The sequence below is a fragment of the Carettochelys insculpta genome, chromosome 6, assembly GCF_033958435.1.
Source record: "Carettochelys insculpta isolate YL-2023 chromosome 6, ASM3395843v1, whole genome shotgun sequence".
NCBI classification, from domain to species: Eukaryota; Metazoa; Chordata; order Testudines; family Carettochelyidae; genus Carettochelys; species Carettochelys insculpta.
Window position 1 is genome coordinate 105948424 of NC_134142.1, and position 21646 is coordinate 105970069.

The 21646-nt window shown below is 43.3% G+C and overlaps 1 protein-coding gene across 1 annotated transcript in view; it reads right to left on the reverse strand.

The window, feature by feature from the left end:
* Positions 1-18154: 18154 nt before the first annotated feature.
* Positions 18155-21646, reverse strand: part of USH1C (USH1 protein network component harmonin) — a 109880-nt gene continuing 106388 nt past the window's right edge. The window contains exon 22 of the mRNA XM_074999043.1: positions 18155-20631. Within this exon, the coding sequence (XP_074855144.1) occupies positions 20619-20631 (13 nt within the window). The 3' untranslated portion in view covers positions 18155-20618. The remainder of the gene's footprint in view (positions 20632-21646) is intronic.

Genomic DNA, 21646 nt, shown 5'->3' on the forward strand with positions numbered 1-21646 from the left:
GCCTGTGGTGGCTGTCAGTCCCACTGCACACAAAGATGGACTGATCTGTCCAAAGTCGTATTAATAGACTGTGGCAGAACCGTGAATTAAGCACAGATCTCAAATCCCAGTCCAGTCTGTGATTCACCAGTCTATTTTCATATGCTAAAAGTCCCAATCAAGATATTTCAGTGCTTGAAGCATGGACATTTCAGAAAATGCAGCAGTAAAGCAGATGGCTCAGGCAGAGGGGATATAATACAGATCCTTTACAGATGTGACTGGTGGTGGGGGAAAAAAATGGGACACCCATCACTTGCTCCCTCCAGCCCAGAGAAGGGCTGGGACAAACCTCTCCAGCCCCAGTTCTCCCTACCCTTGCTCTACCCTTGTCCTGCTCCACCCTTGAGCCGCCCCACCCAGGGGACTAGTGGGGCCAGCACCAGCACTCACAAGCAGCAGTAGGGAAGGCAAACCAAGAGGGAAGGCAAAACTGCCCCTGCACCCCCCAGCAGAAAGCAGTGCAATGGGGCCAGGGAGCAGCACCATGCAAGCTAGAGCGACCGCTTTGCACTTCCCCTTTCCTCTGCTGCTGGCATGGCCACGCTAGTCCCCCAGTGAGTCCACACCTCCCTTGTACTCACCAGCAGCGGGAAGGGTGGAAGCACAGCCAGGCAGCCCCAGCTTGCACTGCTGTCTTGCTGCACCACTTCACTTCCTTATGGGGTAGGGGGGCACTCCTTAGGGATGTAATAGAGCATCTGGTTACACAACTAACCAATAAGCAGTTTCCTAGCAGTTAGTGCCACCGGTTACTCAGAACCCCTCCCCGCAGGTACATAGGGAGCAGCTGGCTCAGCCTCTTTCCCTGCTTGTGCCCTGCTCAGGCAGTTTCCCTCTGCTGCCACTCTGCATTTAAAAGGCTGAGCCACACACAGGCTGCCTCAGCATCTGGTCCCACTCAGGGGGGCTTAGGTTTCGGAAGAGCCTAACCTCCCTTCCCCTAGCAGGGAGAGTAGCTGAGCCAGCCATCATGCAGCTCAGCCTTTTAAATGCAGAGCAGCAGGTGAATATGAGGGTCATGGGCTCCTGTTGCTTATGCTGCCCCTCTGCCTGCTACTCCCCCTGCTGGTAAGCTAGCCTGTCCCTCCAGCCTTGTGGGGGGGGTACATGTGGTCCCTGGTGTACCCCACATGCCTTGCTCTTGCTGATCCTTCAACTGGTTTAAATCCAATGGAGAATAGATAAATAATATGGCTGTTTGAAGTTAGTGGCCTCAGTCTAGGCCCACACAACACAGAACTACTATTTCTGTTAGCAGTATATTGGCAGCTTCAATGGAGAGACCAGGAAAATGAGTAAGGCCAAGAAATCTTGGTAAGCTTTTATTATTGCTACCCAGCTGTACCTCTCCTGCCTCCTGGGGCAATGCTCTTTTAGGCAGTCTTCATGGTGACTTCCCTGTGCCGTGGTCATCCTCTTGTTTTTGGTCTAGCCCTTTCCTCAGGGCTAGCCTGGGCCTTGCAGGTTTCCTTGGAGCACTCCCTCTTATAGTGCGTGGGTTCTCTGCAAGCCCAACATGTTCTGGACCGTGGTGTTACCCACAAAGGGAGCATTATTCCAGTGCTCTGATCACCCAGCGGGGGCCTCTGTGCTCCACCCCTCTAGGGCACTCCCTTCTACAAATTCCCTTCTGTCCACAGGCTGTGTTTTAGCCTTGACACCAGTCTCCTGCCCTTGGTGTCTGGCCTCCAGTGAGGACCGTGGGCTCACCCCCACAGCACCCTGAACAGTCCTCATTGCTCCTGAGCAAGCTGGGCCGCACAGGCCCTGCAATAATAGTCCATCTTCAAACCTCCACCCTCACCATCTCTCTCTGCCACACAATTCACCCAGGCCAGTCACACTTCCTTTTGTATCATAGTGGGAATGATACCCACATTCTGCACCATTGGAGCAGTGTCAACGCACTGCTGTAGTGCCTCCTGCTGGTTATACTGGGAATTAGCTCAGTCCATGGAGCATACCACCTTCTGGTCAGTGTCTCACCCATCATCACGTCTCCTGACTCCACCCCCTGACTCCATACCCATACTGATCCCTTGGTCCATGGCACCTACTTCAAGACACTGCCTTCTGGCAGTGCCCACCATGCCAATTTCTCTGCCTTTCAGGGGTATCAGCAGTTCTTAGTCCTTACACCCACTTGAGTGGCCAGATGTGGCTCCAAACATCTAGCCCTTTGCCTGAAGGACAAGCTGAAGTCTCTAAAGACCACATGCTGGCATGGCAAGGTGCAGTGCCAGAGGAAAAGGGTACCCAGGCCCACCCACTACTCTAAGACCTGACCCAGAGATCTTCTTGTGGCATTTATGGCCCGCCCTTCTTCACTCCCCTTGATTGCATTTGTTTCTCAGGGCATGTTCCTGTGATCTTTGCACCGTCTTGGCCCTAGAGCTTCTGTCCAGCTCCCCTGAGCCTACTCTTTCCCAGGTGCTGCTGATTCCCTTCTCAGAAGGGCCCAGCTCCTTCCCCACTGCTGGTCAAGGCAAGAGTGAGCAATCTTTGGCTCTGTAGCCGTTTATAGGGCCCAGCCTGGCCCTGATTGTCCAACTGTTCCTTGCCCTGATTATCCAGGTTTGTGCTGGCTTCTCATGGCTTGTCTGTAACCCTCTTCTTCCCTTCCTTTACTTAATGGTGAGCTGTTGTTTATGCAAGTAATCCCCTTGACTTCAGTAGGGGGTATGGAAATAGTTGCTCACCAGTGTGGGTCAAAAGGGTTCACAGTTTAACCCCGTGATAATAACAGAACATCTTTGACTGCACTGGGCTTTGACTCAGACCCCAGATGGATAAGCTTTTCATCTGAAGTTGCTTTGCAAGTCTTTCATTGAGCCTTGTGATAATAGGAGAGTTAGCAGATGAATGCCCCAGAGAAAGCGTAAAGGAGCAATATGTTAAGTGCTGCTCTCCACAGTCCAGTTCTTGTGGGTTACATGAAACAAACCCTGTAATATTTTCCCATGCAGTAGCTATTACATAATATTTCCTCAGAACTCATGCAGATCCCTTCCCCTGCATCTTCCTTATTTCCACAATGTTATCTTCTTTCCATCTTTTCACATGATGATGATGACTTCAGCAGTTCAATAAAGGATCAGGGTCTGGACAGCAGCCACTACATTTGATAGCGTAACATAAATTTTGCTTGGCAAGCAATGCTATGGAGGCTTCCCAAGGGTGTGAAATTGAATTCCAAACAGGTAATGAATAATATCCTCACATAAGACAATCATCTTTATATCTGATTGGAATTTGACTTTGTTACCAATGATGTACAGACAAGGGACTTAACTACTTTAATACCTGAAGGTAATACCAGATGGCAAAGTTTGTTTACTAAAGGTCAGAAAACATGCGACATTTAAATGAAAGTTTCACAATTCCTGCTTTTTAAATAAATTGTTCCTTACTCCTTATTTCAGCTCTTCTATGCGGGCACCTTTCTCTTTTTTCTCTCAAATACTAAATATCAAAAGTGGTTCTACAACATAAAATCATGCATCAGAAGGTATAAACTTTATGGATTATTATTCAGGGTTTCACTTTTATTTGACATTCAAATAAATACTTAGGCACATAAAGAAATGACCCATTTTTCAAAGGCATTGGGCAACCATAGCTTATATTCACTTGAAAAATAAAACATCTCATATAGGCGTCCAATATTAGGCACCCAAGTTGGTAAAATTTGGTTGTGAGTGGCCAGAGGACCAACGCCTGCAAGCAAATGATCATAGGAAACTCTTACAAAAGTCATGGGATTTGCATATGCAGAACATAGCCCTTTCTGAAGCCAGACTAATACAGGCTTGTGAAATATTTGACATATGATTTATACCTTTTGAGAAATTCTTTCCTCAGATATAGAATTGAACTGCAGTTCATGTGAAGGGGAACTGTGAGTGAATATCTAATAATAAGCTTCCTTTCAAAAGAGGAAGGGTAGATGATCGCAAATCAAAATCTTCACTATTTGGCAGCCAAAGATGCTCCTTCATCATTTCACAGAAAATATATGATAGCAAAACAAGTGAACTGTCACTGTCAGAAGTGTGTAGTGCATTGCTATAGCCTGGATATCCATAACAGCATATGAATAGGGGCTAGTAGGGAGGCATATTAATTCTAAATAAATGTTATCCATTTACAATTTGTGACCTTCATTAAAAATTAAGAAGGGTTTTACAAGTAAGTCAATCTGTTTTAGAGGGAACAGAAACACATGCTCTTTGCTATGGCTGATGCCATGCTGTATGCATTAAGAGAGTGGGGATGATAGTCCTATGTGAAATTTGTTATGCCTTTGGGTAGTGCATCCAATTAGTGGGAGTAAATGGGCTAGAGGGCAAATTATGTCCCCCTTTCCATCTGTGCCATCTTGAAAGAATGAATGAAGGGAGAAAATAAACCTGTTTCTTGGATCATGCTGCTGCTCATCTCCAATGTACAAACAGTAATGCCCCTTATCTCTGTAATATTTCTAATTAGCATTGGCACTTCTTCTGAGGTTTGCACCACAAATGCTTCTCAGACTGAGGTACACCTTGACCTGCCATGACTACAAGAACAATAAGGCTTTCCAGAATGTAGGGAAAAGTGTTACTTAACCATGACAAATGTTTTGTAATCTTTGTCAAACCAAACCATCTTGTTTTGAACACAATAACCAATTCAGTGTTTCACCTGGAATGAGTGCACTTGTGCTTTCCAAATAAGAATGTATAACTCAGGCATGGCTGGAAAAGGATTCAGGGGTTCACAGAGCACACTCTTAGATGCTCCACTAATTAAATCAATTCGTGTGATTGCTCTGATTAAGGATTCTACAAGGGAGGGATGCTTTACAGTATTTTCTGTTTTACTTCCTACAAAAATATAATTGTGAATAGTTGCATAATTTAGTGCTATTTGTGTGGGAAAGTTACTGTGATACTCAAACAGCATAAAGTAAATGAGACACAGTTCCACTGTTTGGTATATATTCCAAATTCCAAATCTAATATTTGTTATACCATTCAGTGAATCTGACTGTCCTCTACTTACTTCTGAGTGTATCTTTATGGAAACCAACTAAGCTAAAGTGGTTTTTGTGAGATCAGAATCAGACCTATTTTTTAACCATGGTGAGGACAGCCAGCTATGTCAAGCCTAGAGAAATCAATTGCAGATATGCAACTTATAGCTGGAATTCCATATCTAGGATTGACCTTCAGGTCGAGTGTAGAAATACCCTAAGGAAGCTAAACCCTTCCATTAGGCCTAGACAGTTCACCATGAGGGGAGAATTCCATTCTGGCCCCCAGCCTTGATGATCAACACAACCTTTAGGCTAAGGTAGGATCAAATTAGCTGTTGTAGTAATTTAGCCAGCCGTACAGTAGAACTCTGCAAATGAATCCACTCTCAGATATGCTGAGAGAAGCCATGATTTTCCAGCCGATAGGTCTAAAGAACATCTCACAGGTGGGGAAGTTTGTGGCGTGTGAGATATTTTGGGCTTCATGGCAGGGATACTGGCAGAATGTTTCTGCTCAAATGCATCAGCAACAAAATAAGTAACAATGTTACCTTTAAGGGTCCGTGCTTTGCTTTTCCTTAACATGAATGGGGGACATCACCTCTCAGAACTGTCACATTAGGCAACACTGCACCGGTTAACGTTTTGAAGGTTATGTTCACAACCATAAGGGTTAGAGATACGTTATATTACAGGTTGGACCCCCCCTGGCTTGGCACCCTCAGAACCTCACTGGTCTCGAACAAGGCAGTTTGCCAGAGCAGGGGAGATCAAGGCTCTAGGTTCTGCTGGGTAGCGGGGGCACCAGCCCATCAGACAGGCTCACCTCTTGGCTGCTCGCTGGCTCCCTGCCCCCAGGCTGCCAGCAGAGATTGGCTTCTGACCAGCTGGCTGCCAGCAGGGCTCTACTCCGGGCCTGCTCATTGGGCTTCCTGCCCTTGGGCTACTGGTTGGGCTCCATTCCTGGCCCCCTGGGCTGTGCTAGACTGGCTCCGCTCCTTGTTGCTGGCAACCTGTGCTGCTGGGGCAACCTGAACCAGATGTGCTCAACCTTTTGTGGCAAGGTTCCCCCCCACCCCAAGGTCTTTGGGCTCAACAGCCTTCTCCCTTTGTCTGGGGTCAGGCTAGCAACTATTTTCTGGGGCAAGACTCCAGCTGCTCCCTTCCCCACAGCAGCTAATGCCATTCATGTTGATGTCCCTCCACCACCATCTAACTGGGACACCTTTTAAAAGGCCTGCCACAGACCTTCAACAGGACTCTAAGTGGAGCCAGCTTGTCCTCATCTGCCTGGGCCAGGTCTCTGCCAGCTGCTTCTCATTGCCCTGCAGCAATCCACCTCTCACTGGCAAGGGAGTTGACCCTTCTCTCCCTTTTGTTTTCCTCCATGCTGTAGCTGCCCCCCAGCCCGATCCTGTCTCAGTGTACAATGAAAACTTGAGTCTGGAGTGCAATTCTGTGGTAAATCCTATCGCTATGAGATTGCAAAATGCTAGAGGCTGTGACTAAGGGCTGTACAGTAGGCAAAGATGTTTCCAAATGAGGTTTTAAATTAGATGCAGAGTCAATGAAGAGGGAGAGAAAAATAGACCGCTGTAAAGAGGAGCTTTTGCAGAGGGGAAAGCTGCCATGGCAACAATGGCTTGACTGAGTGAAGGAGCAGAGGAACAAAGATGACACCCCTTGTAGCTAGCAGGTATGTGACGTGCATCTGGAGATATAAGGGAATTCCCTGTGTGGGCTAGAGCACAGCACTAGGAGATACCACAAAGGATTCTATTCCTGACTGTGTTACCCACTCGCTGTCTATTGGTGACAAGGAAAGGACAAAAGTGACTGCCACTGTTACTTGCACAAAGTTGTCTGTCATTCCCACATTCGAGGGCAGTGGTGGGGAACATGCAGCCCATGCATGTGACCCATCAGGATTTTAAGTTCAGCCTGCAAGACATTTTGTGTACTGTTGCCCACAGCAGGGTTGCCAGAGTCTGCGGGTTTCCATCTATGTAGTTTTTTCCCTGCCAGTATACTAAAGTGACATGCGCATAAAGCAAAGACATCTGAAGTGAGGTGAGTGCCAATTGCACACAACATGGACTTCAAGAGACATGCTCTACCTCTGCATCCAATCAAAGCACTGCTATAGTTCAACTGGCACACCCCACGAATTCTGTGCATTCAAGCGCAGTTAGCAAAACTACCCGGTCCTGGGAGACTGTCTTGGTTACAGCAATCTTGTGGCCCACTGAGATGAAGGAGGGCCACTCATGCGGCCCACTCAGTGACCTAGGTTGCCCATTGCTGCTGGGTTGCAAGACTTTTTATCAGTGAAAGAGCCTTACACAGTAATATCCTTACTCTTTTCATTTAGTAACAACTACCAAGCAAGCAGAATACAATGTTATGCTCACCAATCCTGATCGGGCAAGCAAACATTCCCTGTCGGACAGGCAAACTCAGTCTTGTCTGGATTCTGGTTGCAGTATGTCATGGTCATGGAGAGGATTCTTGGCAGCTCTGATCTTAGGCTACATGATTTCTTCTTGTTCCAGGTCTTTACTTCTTTTTCCTGTTGATCGCTTTCTCAGATCCCAGTCTATATAGTGAAACTTGTGTCCTGCTCAGCTATATCTTAACCAATTATTTTGCTGAAATGTTACTGAGCAATCCCAACATGTTGTAACATAATTCCCTAACCAATTATACTGTACCACCTTAATCGATTTACACCTAGCAAAAGTAACTATACAGCTAACAGATAAAGTTAAAACACCATGCAGAGATAATAAAGACAAACAATAGAGAAGTGGGGACAATAATGATAGAACAATAAAAGGAATGAGGATTTCACACTCTTAAATATTGATAATAAGTTTCTTGCCTGACAGAACGCTATCAAATTCAGTGTTATTCAACCACCTTAAGATTTAGGGAGATTTAGGATGGAGCTTCTTGCATCCTTTCCCTGCTCGCAAAGTTGGGGCCTGCCCTGGCATGCCCCCTACCCCACCTGGCAGTCAGGGAGAGAAGGGGAAAGCCCTCCATGGGTATGCACTCTACTGTATGTTCCACGCTCTGCAGATATCTGCATTCACAGATATCCACGGATAGTGCAGGGCTCTATCGATGGGGTTGGGGGGCAGGAATGGTGACTATCCCATTTCCTTTTAATCAACTATGCAATGTGTTTACTTATTTAGTTAGCCTAAGCTTACACAATGAAAAACAGTATATTTTCTATACCAGTGTTTCGCAACTGTTTTTATGAAGTATCCCTTTTTCAAATATGTAAGTACTCTCAGTACCTACAACTTTCAGACATACATTTTTTTTCTACCATTACAACACATTTGTTTAAACTTAATTGTAACTGATTGGTTGGAAGAAATTTCCTATAGACAATAAACCTGCCATCATACTTATACTATGGTAAAAGAATAAATAAAAAATAGATTAATATCAAGTAAGTCCAATTATTTATTTATAAAAACGGCTGAGAAACACTGTTACTGTACTCACTGGAAGAGCTCGAGTACCCTCAGGGGTACACGTACTCCAGGTTGAGAACCACTATTTTATACAGTCATTTTCACTTTCAGATTATGTGGAGGAATATTTGTTTCTGAACAACTGTGCCTGAAGAACTCTGAAATAAAAAACTGGGAACATTTTAATGAATATTAAGCGTTATAAAAACTTATTTTAAAAGCATTTCATGGAAGGGGAGGCACATTTAATATGTTTGCACAATGCCCAAGCCAATGGAATCCCAATCCTGGGCCACATTTATGGGTGCTACCATCATACTGATAACAACAAAAGTGCTAATAAATGTCCCTTTAACTAATGCTTGTAAAGCACTTGCAGATTCTTCTATGAGAGCTTCTATAAGAAAAATATAAACTTAACATCCTTTTAAGTATAAAGGCGAATATTTTTGTATGGGGGTGGTAGGCTCCTAAAATCTTCTCTTCCCAATACAGACTCTTTAACAGTGCAAACTGCAATAACATGGCCATTGATTTTGTCTGATTATGGCTGTGAAGTGGATAGTCTCCCTTTCCCCTGAGAAATGCTCAAAGCCCTGCTGTACACGGGTAAGTCATTTTTGCTGCTGGTAACAGTATTTGGTATAATGAACAGTCTGATAGGTCTCTTAAAGTGAATCTTCAGACACATTCATCACTCTTTATGCTATCCCTTGTCCCTAGATTTTCTAACAGTCCATTTATACTTGCTGACACTGACACTTCAGACTTGTTTCTTTCAGTAATTTCAGCAAAGATGATGGGCCTGATTCTTATTTACACAAGGTCCATTCACACTCCACCAGTATAAAGAGGCTGTAAGGTGAAGTGTTAACAAAGTTCTCTGTCACATGCAGTGAAAATTGAGAATCATGCCAAATTTTATAAGTAAATGGCACTAGGAGATCAGTTCATAAGGCTTAAATAAATGATTTAGATGAAAATTTTTTGAGTGATTTATAAAAAAAATGAGTCTCTCCTGGAAGTTATATGACTGGGCCATGCCCCAGGTTTCTTAAACTAATTCCATCATCTGGATACCAAGGGCCTGCAGGCTATAACTTGAATCTCCAGAAAAAGGCTAGTAAGCACAATGCAGACAAAAACATCCTGCCTGCATATCTGAAATTTCAGTGAGCTTTTGAAATGCTTTTGTGAATGGCACAAGCTTCTGATTCTGAACTTGCTTCAGACTTGTGAAGGTTTCTGGTTCCAACTTGGTGTTTCTGGGGGCTGTAAATTCCATGTGTCAGAGTGCTTTCCCCTGGCTCACTACAGTTATACAAGTAGGGTTTATTTTCTTCTCCCTTCTAATAGCATGGAAGACTTATTTTCTTGATCATGGGTTTGATGGGTGTGCCCAAGCCTAATTCTTAAGAACCACCATCAGCAAAATCCATCCTTATCTAGAATCAGCATGGTCACTTCCAGAGATTCGCAAGCATCCCTCACTAAAGCTCTGGGTAGAACAGGGCCTTCATGTTTACAGAATTAATGGAGCACTGTCATTTTAAAAGAGCAGGACTCTGTGATAACAAGGTGACACAAGGTTCGCTGGAAATTTTCTGCCAGCCTGTGCTTAGCTGTCAGAATGTGAAAGGAGGCATTAGGTTCTGCGGTTCAGCTGAGGAAGTTTTGCCCGTATAATCATCTCAGGTCTGTTTTTCATCTCCAGTGTCACAGCAGGATGGTGAAGACAGCAAGATCACACTGTGTTGTACAGCTGGAAAGCAACTGATGGGTGATGACTTTCTCATATGTGCCAGAAGTATGCCGACAACAGAAGTTCACTTTGCAATGCCCAGAGTATGTAGGGAACAACAGGGGACTTGGAACCACTTTTATACTTCTCTGACCATGGAGGGCCACGGCAAACCGTAATTTCTGCCCAATTGCCTATGACCTCAGTGGTCCATTGCAGCAACTGGCGATCAGTAGAACATAGTGGAGTGATGGCCACATCCCTTTTTACCCAGATACACACTCCCATACTGGGGCAGCTACTGTAGCCATGGATGTTGTATTAGAGATAAAAATTCCATCGTCATTTACTCCTGAGCAACACAACTCACTTTAACTTCTACAGCTGGTCACTGGTCTCCATTTAAGAGTATATAAATAAAAATGAACAGTAAGTACTGTGGGGTCTGATTCTCTGGGCTTTTTTGGCTCCTCTGTTTATAGTTCTAGAGCGTGGGGTTGGGGTGGGGGCAACAGACTTGCGGGGTCCCTGGGTGGGTGTATGTGTGTATGTGCACTCTGGCTCCGTGTTTCTGGAGGGATGGGGCCTTGGGCTGAAGGGGTGGGGTTGGAGCAGCCAGACCTCAGCACTTCTGGGAGTGAAACCTGCTCGCCCCCCACCCCCCAGTGTTCCAGTGGCCAGGAACTCAGGTCTTTTCAAATCCCTGGGCCCTGGGGCAGTTGCTCCCTTGGCCTCCTCCCAGGACCATCAGCCAGCCTGTTCTAAAGAAAGTACATGTCTTGAATTCAGTTGTGTTTCCCTGGTGTAAACTAACACAGAATATTCATTGGTTTAATCCATATATCTAAGTTCTTCATCTGTCCATTATGGTAGTACTATGTTTGAACATACTTGTTCACGTACATTTAAACTATTTTAAGAACAGCACTCATAATTGAGAAGGAACTTTTTATTTCCTGTTTTCGTGATGCATTTCAGTCATTTTAACTATAGCAGAAAAAATCTGCTTGTACATGTTTGCCCATATGTAATGAAATGCTACGACATAACAAAGATAAAGTGTACTCCTGCACTAAAGATGTAAGAAACTCACCAGCAATAAGCCAGGCAACTTTAAAGCTCAAGTAGCCTTCCTTCTCAAACAATATCCCTTCTTATGATATTCCCCGCTCCTTACGTTTTGTTGTCCTTATCCTATGAAAATGAATAAAGTAAAATCTCACTGCAATTAAATCTATTCCACACAGAATATTTTACATATTACTTTGCACTGATCTGTCAAGCCTAACATGACAGTCAACATGTTTATATATTGGTTGAATAAACTTTTGTTTGTGTTTTACAATTCGATTTGGCTGCCTCTATTATTTTCCGATGCTATGGCTACACTGTGGTTACTATTTTGGTATACAACCCCACGGCTAAACACTGTGCTTCAAATAGCACAGCCATCACGCCCCTCATCATGAGAAGGGTAGTGGAAACTTTGAAGTAGCCACTTCTTTGGAACTTTGGTGCAGTTTGGACTGCACTGAGTTTGAAATAAGTTAACTCGAAATGACTTCCGCAAGTTAGTTAAAGTTATGGCTACACTGTAGCTGTAGCCTGGGGGTGGCTACATCTACACTAGCCCCTTCTTCCGAACTCCCTTACCATGGGAGTTCGGAAGATGCTAATGAGGTGCTGACATGAATATGCAGTGCCTTATTAGCATAATGGCAGCCACAAGCAATTCAAAAGCACCACTTTTGGAACGCACGCTGCCTGTATAAATGGGGGCCTTTCGAAAGGACCCTCCAGACTTTCAAAGCCCCTTCTTCCTAGATGTCAGATTTGCATGGTCTTTGCCCCGTTGACAAATCCCTCTCTTCTGACTGACCAACCACCACTCTGAACTAGAATTCAAGGTTTAGCAGAAACACTTATTTCTGAATAACTTTAATGAGACTTTGCAAATCAGCTGACTCCCACTGGCTGTTATAATTATAGTTGGACAGAAAATGACTTCATTTCCCATGGATATTTTTAACTTTTTTGTAAAATAACATAAAATTAAATAAAAACTTTGAAAAAAGTTTAGTTTGGGGGTGGTCATTTTTTTGAGGAAAAGTCAAACATTTCCACAAAAAGCAGACACTTTCTGCAATAACTATCAATTAATAACCTCCCTCCTTCCCCCCACCAGTGTTCTGCCAGTTTTGATTAAACATTTACATGCAGCCGTAGTTAAAATCCATCTGCTCTGGTTGGCACCTGTGTTCAAAGCAAGTTCAAAGTCAAGTTTCAGTAAAAGCTGAAAAGGGCGTGACTATTTCCGATAACTTACTGCAAATATTTATAGCTTCAGACCACTTCAAGTTCCTGTACATTAACAGAGCTCTGGGAAGATTTCTCTGCCCCGAATGCTCCAGCAGAGGGCACAAAAGAGTGCAAAATATTTTTGCATATCTCTCAAAGACTGATATTGTTTTCTTATTAATTCCTTGGCAATGATGTAGCAAACCTGAAACAAAAACAAAACAAAACAAAACAAAACAAAAAGCAAAAAAAGCAAGCAAACCGGATGTGGGGTGAGATTGTCAAAAGCACCTGACATGATTTAGGAGCACAAATCCCTGAAAGTCAATAGGCCTTATGCTCTTAAATGACCTAATAAGGGGTGGGTAACCTGTGGCTCCAGAGGACCAGCTCTTTAAGAACTTCTTTGTGGCCCCTGACACTATAATTGCAAAGTAAAAAAACCAAAACAAAACACAACAATCCTCCTGATTACTTTTGATAAAAGGTGAACACTGCAGTAAACATGTATCACATTGCAAATCATTGGGTGTGTGCTGTTCTTAAAACAGGGGTTACAAATAGTATGGTTTGACGCTATTTATTAAGGACTGCTTTGTATTTACATGCATTGTGGCTCTTGAATTATTGATTTTTTTTTTTTTTACTGAATTAAGAAAAAATGTCTCCTCTTGATACGTTGGTTGCTGACCCCTGACCTAGATTTTTAAAATCCCATACAGGTTTGCAATTTGAGGTCATAGATGTCGACTTTTGGTTTTGCTGGTAGGTGCCTCACACTGGCTCTCCCCGAGGGCCTGTCCCCACTCCACCTCTTCCTGCTCCATCTCTGCTCCCTCCCCCATGCCTCCTCTCCACCACACATGCTTCTCTGCCCCCTAAAGGGCAGCGAGGGGAGGAGGGGGCACAGAGGTATGTCAGGGCAGCTTTGCTCAACAGCTGGTCTGCTATGGAGACAGGAAAGAGTTGAGTAGTGGGGCAGCCAGTGAAGAGTTGACAGGGATGTGGGGGTACAGGACAAGCTACTGAAGGGCTATTTGGCAGCCACTCCTGGAGCAGCAGTCACCCTAAGTATTGAGTTCCCCCTATTTTGTCTTCATGCTGCTTCAGCCTCTAAGAATTCAAAGTCAGTGTCTATGTTTGAGGTGCTATAAGGGAGTCTGGGGCTTATGGGTCTGATTCTATCTGCTCTGGTCCTATTGAATTCAATGGCTAACCTCCCATTGACTTTGTTGGGAACAGGAAGAAATCTTAACCTAGTAACCAAGGAATAAAAATAGTAATAGAAAAGGAGAGAAGAAACCCAGGCAGGTGGGAGGGAGTGAGAAATGAGAAAGAAGAGAAGCATATACATAAATAGAGAAGAAGGTAAAACAGTATAAAAATAAATAGAAACTGAGTGGGAAGGTTATTTTCTGGGTACCCAAATGTGTTAGTGAAAAACACAGTTCATTAAAACAATTACACTATAATTTCAGCTTTCTCCACACAAAAATGAACATTAATCCCTTGGCAGATGCATGTGCTCTAAGCAAATAGCTCTCTCCAGAATGAAAAACCTTCACGAGATGAGGACTCTGGCAAACAGAAAAGCCTTAATGTAAAAGTGGAAGGCACACAGAAATCTGCTGAGAATCTGAACAATTATATAGGGTAAAGTGGGCAGATACACACTGAAGGAACACTTAAATGCTTGGGACCAAATTCTACCAAGATTGACTGATGGTGAAAAAGCAAAGAGCCGGGATGAGGGGAGGGGAGAGGAGGCTATTCATTTACCAGGTTTGTGACCCTAAAAGATCAGTTCCTTCTGAAAAAGAAAAATAAGTCAGCTCCTCAGCTCTGGTGCCAGCCCCTTTGTACCACCTGATTGGTGCAAAGGAGTCAATTTCTGGCTATATCAACCCAGCTGACAATTTCCCAACGGTGGGGGAATTCTTCTTTCATGTAGAGTGACTAGAGCTGGCTTCTGTAGCAACTGCTTTGACGCTGCTTTGCCAATCCACAGCCTACATACAGTCTCTCGGGGACCATATACGTCAACAGTCATATATTAATATGTCATAGCCTCAGTGTGGCTGCTTTGAAAACCAGGGAGCCATAAATATCCTCTGGGGAGATTAAACCCTTTTCCAGGGCAATGGTATAAGCTTACACTCTAGTCTACTCTTTTCAAAATGCAAAAATTATTGGAAGGAAAGTGCTACTTAATTGAAAGTATTATGAATAAAATGCAATCAATTTAAAGGGACCCACCTTCGTGATGTGTATAAACATGAAGAGACTATATATTTTATACCGCTTTTAAAGAGGCAAGACTGTCTTGAAAGCATATTCCGAAGAAAATACATGTCATGCTTTAAAACTGTAGCTAAATGGTGCTTTTAAAATAGATATGATTTGTGTTGTGGTAGTGCCTCAGAGGCCCCAGCAGGGATTCTTAGTGCTGGCTGATGTACAAACACTTATCAAAGAGAAAGGGTCTCCTGTCCTGAAAACCTTTATGCTGTCTGTTCTTAAGGCCAAACACACAAAGCTGATGCAGAAGCCACTCGTCATTTGTACAGTTCATGCTTCAGCTCAGAGACTGCAAGAGTGAGCTGAAGACAACTGTGACTTACAGGGCCAAGAAACTCCTGAGAGAGTAAGAATGAATGCTAACAGTGATGAGAAAATTATCTTCTGGATTATTATCCCATAGATAGTGACAGTGGTCTTAACAGGCATAACCAAACAAACAGCTCTGAGAAACTAGAAATGTTCCCTTTGAGATTTGAGCAAAGGAAATAAAAAAAGAGAGAGAAGTTTATGCTAAAGACTGGCACGTGATATTGTCTGTGTAGTACTCAGACATATCACTATTAAAACACCATATTTCAATTGAATAAAAGAGAAAGTCCCATTTAACTTACAGCAGTTGTCTAGTAGTTGGTTAGATTCACCCACAAAAGGACAAGAATTCCCCCATATAAGACATATGATCAGGTAAAACCTATTACAACAGCCAGGAAACAGTATGATGGCAGTTGAAATGGCACCTTTGGCTCATTTCAACACCTTGGAAAATCCTGCATAAAGATATACCCAATGACAACATTGTTTGAAAACTGTATTGATTTCTAGCTTAGGGTCTTTAACATTGCATGCTGAATGGGTAGAAGTGAAGAAATAACTCTGCTCTTACATTTGCAAAAGCTAGAATGAACAAGAAGAAAACACTTTACAGTGTGTTCAATTGTTTAAAAAAAGACCTGAGGTTTCAGAACTTGCAGCTACTTCTGAGCGCCCCCATGCTAGGTTCTCTGTAGTGGCTTTGTGATCCTAATATTCAGTCAGAACTAACAGCTATAACTCCTCTTCCAAGAGACCAAAGCTCAAACACACTAGTGATGGATGGCAGTATACCACCTGCTCTGATAGATGCTGTTGTGTCAGCTGCCTCTTGTGCATTGTACCTGAAGTCTGAACGAATCAGCTGCCTGGGTAGACCTGGAGAAAAAGCATAGCCTTATGTTAAAGAAGTGTTTCTCAACCTGTGTACACCAAGGTCTTCCAGAGGGTACATCAACTCATCTAGACTTTGGCCTAGTTTTACAACAGACTGTGGCCAGAGTTCACCCTCCTGCCCTGCCTCGGCTCAAACCCCCATGGCTCTGGCTCCAGCCTCCCACGGCTCCCTCCCCAGCCCTGGCTCTGGCTCCAGTGGCCCCACCCAACCCCCTGTGGCTCCAGCTCCAATCCTGGCTCCCGCTCCAACCCCCACCTCCCAGGCCCCAGATATAACCCCACTGAAGCCCTCTTTCACCGCCCATCTCCCCCTAGCTCCCGCTCCAACCCTTGTGGCCCTGACTCAGCTCCAGCCCCTGCTGGGGGAAGCTGAGTAGCAGCGGAGCCACCATGCAGTCTGGGTCCCAGTTCCCCCAAGGGGTGGGGGAAGCTGGGGAACCCTGTGAAATATGGGGCAATTAGCCCCTTTCGCAAAATAAATCAGGATGCCAGAACGGTGCCCGAAATATGAGCTGTCTTGCCAAAATGGGACAGATGGTCACCCCACTAGAGTCTAAAAGTTCTTTCAGACAATGACTTATTTCTATTGCTTCATATACCTCACACTGAAATGTAAGTACAGCATTTCTATTCCAATGGGTTTATTTGATAGTGAGATGGTAGAAAGTCAGCAAGTTTTCAGTAGCAGTCTTCTGGGATATTTTTGCATGTTTTGTAAGTAAATAGTTTTAAAGTGAGGTGTAATTTGATGGTCAGAAAAGCAAATCTGACTCCTGAAAAGGGTACAGTAATCTGGAAAGATTGAATGCACTTGTTACAAAAGCTCAGCTTGTCATGTTTCTCAACCAGTGGTACACGTACCCTTAGGGATATGGGAGAAGTCTTGTGGTAAAGGAACTATGTGTTGGGTTCAATTGATCTACCACAGACTTCCCAGGTAACCTTGTTCACTAATTCTCTATTCCTCACTCCCGCATCTGAAAATAAAAAAAATCAATAAAAAAAAAAAAAATCTGGGCACCGGGCCTGGTCATGACAATTTAGACTGTTAATTCTTTAGGTCTCTCTCATGTGTCTTTACAGTGCTTAGCACAACAAGGCACTAATCATAGGTAGGGCCTCAATTTCAGTATACTACTGCTTTACATGTTGTAGGTATGTCACCAGACACACTGAGGGTACATCAATATTTACCGGGAGATCGACCCAGTGAGGGTCGAACTTCCAGGGTTCGACTGTGCATGCCGAAGGGTGATGCACAAAATCAAACCATCAGGGCTCAACAGTCAGCCCTGGTACTCCTCATTATCGTAAGGAGTAAGGGAGCTCAACAGGAGAGTTTCAAGGGGAAAGCCCCGCTTTCGAAAGCGCACGGCTCAGCGCAGCTACACAGGGCTCCTTTTCGAAAGGACCCCACACCTTTCAAAATCCCCTTATCCTGATCACTGATCAGAATAAGGGGATTTCGAAAGGTTAGGGTCCTTTAGAAAAGTAACCCCATGTAGCCACGCCAAGCCGAGCCAAGCCGCGCGCTTTTGAAAGCGGCACTTTCGAAGCACTGGGGCCAGAAGCATCCTAATGCTAATGAGGTGCTGAATATTCAATTCAGCGCCTCATTAGTAATCTTCAAAATACGGCTATTTCGAAGATTTGTGCCTGTGTAGACACAGGCGTAGGGAGCCAGTGCAGGCGAGAGCATGCTTGTCTGCATTCTCCCCTCTTGGTTCACTTTTGCTGTGCTTAGATTATTCCATTTGGCTTGGACTCTACAGCTCTGGGAGAGGGAGAAGTAGGGAGCAGTCAAAAGCTATAGCATGCCCCCAACCTAGTGGGAATAGTTGAAAATCTTGGAGGGGGCTGCTGTTGCTCAGTCAAGCAATAGCTCCATCTATCCATCAACACCTGTCCCTCCAGCCCCCGAACCACTTTTGCTATGTTGCAAAGAAGTTCATTATACAAGATGGGCTTAGAAAAACTGTATCTTAGCAGACTGTCTGTGATTGCTTCTCTCCCCTCAACACCCGCTAGCTCAAAAGAGAAATGGGAGCCTTTCAGTTTGGCACAAACAATTTTATTCTTGTTCTAGGTGGTTGTATAAGAGTGATTTAAAAAGCGTAACTTGTTTCTTACCCAGACGTATACATTGGCTTATTGATAGATTACTGCATATGAAAACAAAGACATCACTCACATTTAAGGATTTCAATGCGAAGAGTGGTACACCAGTGTGATTTAACTAGGAATTAGTACTTTCTTATTTTGCCATGTTATATATTTAGGACCCAATCCCATATTCCTTGATCAGACAAAATTCCCAACAGGGATATCATGTGTGTATAAAAGATGTCTCACGTAAAAAAATATAAGCAGGCCTGAGGGCCAGGATGGAAGTTTCCATTCCTGTAGTAAAACGAAGTTCCCATCTCAATTACAGCCTTAAACCCCGGAAACATAAACAACAGTTAGCCATGTGAGCTCTGACACCTGAACTTGAGCTGGGAACCCAGGGAACCAGTAAACAGGGTAATCTTGGCATCAGCTTCATGAGAATGCTAGGAGTGGCATTGAGCCAGAGTGTGCACACTCAGTAAACAGCTAAAGGATAAAATCACTGTGAGGTCCCACACCTCCTGAGTCTCAGCAGGGACCTCAGCCTCAGGGGGGCCCTGGATTCCCCCAGTGGGAGCCACGGTCACTGTGGCCCTGGTGTAAGGCGACTGGGATGGGGGACTCCTTGTGATAGGAGGGATGTAAGCATTCCACGTGCCTTTTACTCCAATATGCATTGCTCAGTAGTGTTTCTTGATGAAATGTGCATGTAATAGCTGTATAACAACCATTCAACAGCATTAACTCTGTAGTAGCAGTAAAGTAGTAAACTTAATAAAGTAAACTATCCCTAACTGTGTTGAAATGAATCCATAATCCTGTCTGCCCATGGCCCTGTGTGCTGGCAGAAAGGACATCAACTCTTCATAATGAGAAAAGAAAAACCTAGAGACAATATGAAGTGCAATACATAGATAGGGATATATATGTAATTTCTTCATGTTAAGTGTCTTTTGAACTCTAATGTAATAACCCTCTGTGTTATTAGTCTTTATCGGTGTAGAATGTTGACAAGACTTTGCACTTATTTAAGAAATTATTTGATTGATGAAATCTGTTAGTTTCATCTTGATTTTCTAGTTGTTAAAATGTTTGTGGAATTAAAAACTGCTTAAAGCTTTGTGGATGGTTTTATTTAAGGTAATATAAGGAAGGTGAGATGAACTTTTACTGCAAGAAATATTCAATGGCTTCAAAAGCAATTCAGAACAAATTCAGTAATGTACAATTTTATCAGAATTTCTTTCAAAATCAGGTTAGTTGCTAGTCTAAAGGACAGTAACTGCAAGACACTGAGTCATTGATAATATGAGGTTATATTTTGGGTATGATCCTGCAGCATTCACACTGATAATTTCACTGGGTATTAATCACATGAGCAATGGTATCATTAACTGGGTCTCTTCACCCATTGGTACCTGATATCAATTCTCAGGCTGAGTAGTACTTTATGCTGGACAAGAGCACCGAACAAGTGCACTATCAGCAATGGGAATCCTTGCTGACAAAGGTACTGATCAATGGTTGAAAACTCACCCAACTAAGCCCAACTCCAAGCATTCAAAATCAGTTTCGGTCCTCTGAACATGACTGAATTTCACTCAGGCTACATCAACGCTAGAGAGTTTTGTCAAAAAAAAAAAAAAAAGAGTTTTGTTGACAAAACTGAAAGGAGCATCTACACACAAAATGTATTTTGCTGACAGAAACTGTCGACAAAAGAGCCATGTAGACACTCCAGGGACCCTTTTGTCCACAGAGTGCATACAAAGATCAATATGCTTTTATGTGTAGACACAATCTGTTAACAGAAGTTTTGTCGGAATTTCTCTTCCAACAGTAACTTCTGTAGACAGATGGTTCTAGTGTAGACATAGCCAGTGTTTATGTAAGGGAGGCAGAACTAAAGCTCTGAGTGTAATGTTAACAGGAGTTACAAATATGTCAATAGAAAAATACTCTCGGGTAAAAATACCAGACACTTCTCTTCAAGCTAACTTATGACATCGCATGTGAGAAAGTATATGATTTTTACACACACACACACCCCGTTTGTGAATAATGATATCCATTTCTAGGCAAACTCCAAGTGCAATTCTGGAGCCTGCTTCTCAAAATTTGGCCCCTATACATTATAGAAAAATAGATTTTATAGAATAAGCTATTTTGCATTGGCAACATTTCTGTGGAATTATCTTTCTCTTGTAGCCATGTGTTGCTTTGACTCTATGGGAAGTTCATGAACTAACAAATTGCTCAGAGAGTCTAAACATGAGGCTTCTCTCTAGTCCAGTTGAGTTCTTGGTACAGTCTAATTTTACACACTTCTCATATAAAAGACACTGATTTGATATTTTTGAATCAGCAGCTTTCTTCAGGGCACAGACTTAATTTCTTCAACTTTGCCTTCTTTACTTTAAAAAAAAGTCCTGTAATAGAAAAGAAACAATTAGTCAGAATGCATATTTATAAGTTTGTGATAAGTATCATGTAAAATAACAAAATTACAACTCACCAGTTTTGATCTGCATTTTATCTAACCACAAAGAATATGACCACACAATCTCCATGCAAACCTACAGGAGAATACTTACCTTACACCTTCTAGGGGCCTGTAATGATACAGAAACCACAGAAGGAAAAGCGTACAGAAAGTTTTCACTGTAAGAGGAAGCAGTTAAGGATAATTCTTTGGATAATCCCTGAATGACAGCAGAGTAATAGAAACAGACTTGCAATAAAAACGGCAGTGAGGCATAAATGGTGGTTGACAGGCACACCAAGGTATAATATGAATAGTAACTCTTGTTCTTTGGACTGGGGCCTTGTGGGAGTAGTAATTTTTAGCTGCCTAAATGACTATAAATTCCTAAAAGACGAAAAGTGATGCTGAGTTGTTATTCTCAGGATTGTTTTCATGACTGCCTATGTAACACTAGGTTCTCCCATATTTGCGGGTGAGTCACAATCCAATCCCGCAAGCAGCCGTGCTCTTTCTGAGGAGACCACTGGGGCACGAGTGCACTCCGAGCTGACAGCGCCAAGCTGTGTCTGTGCATGTAGCACGTGGTCATAAGTGCAGGTGTTTGTCTTGTGGTGGAAAGCATGGTAACGAATCCAAAGACCAAGGGTGGGGAGCGGGGAAGCATCAGCAGAGGTGCTATAATACATGAATGACAGTCAGTTGTTCTAGTGATCACATCGATGCCACTATCAAGTCCAGTCTACCACAGAGGAACCTGGCTGGGTCTGACTGTGCAACAGACATTTAACTAGCATGATCAATGTATCAGACAGAAAAATAGTTTCTTTTAACATGAAGCATTATGTCTCTTTGCTGCACCTCTATTTGCTTGAATGTACTTGTCTGCTACCATTAAACACTACATGCTCCTTTCATTTAGGTACGGATAATTTTTCTGATACAAAGAATCATAGTGCCAT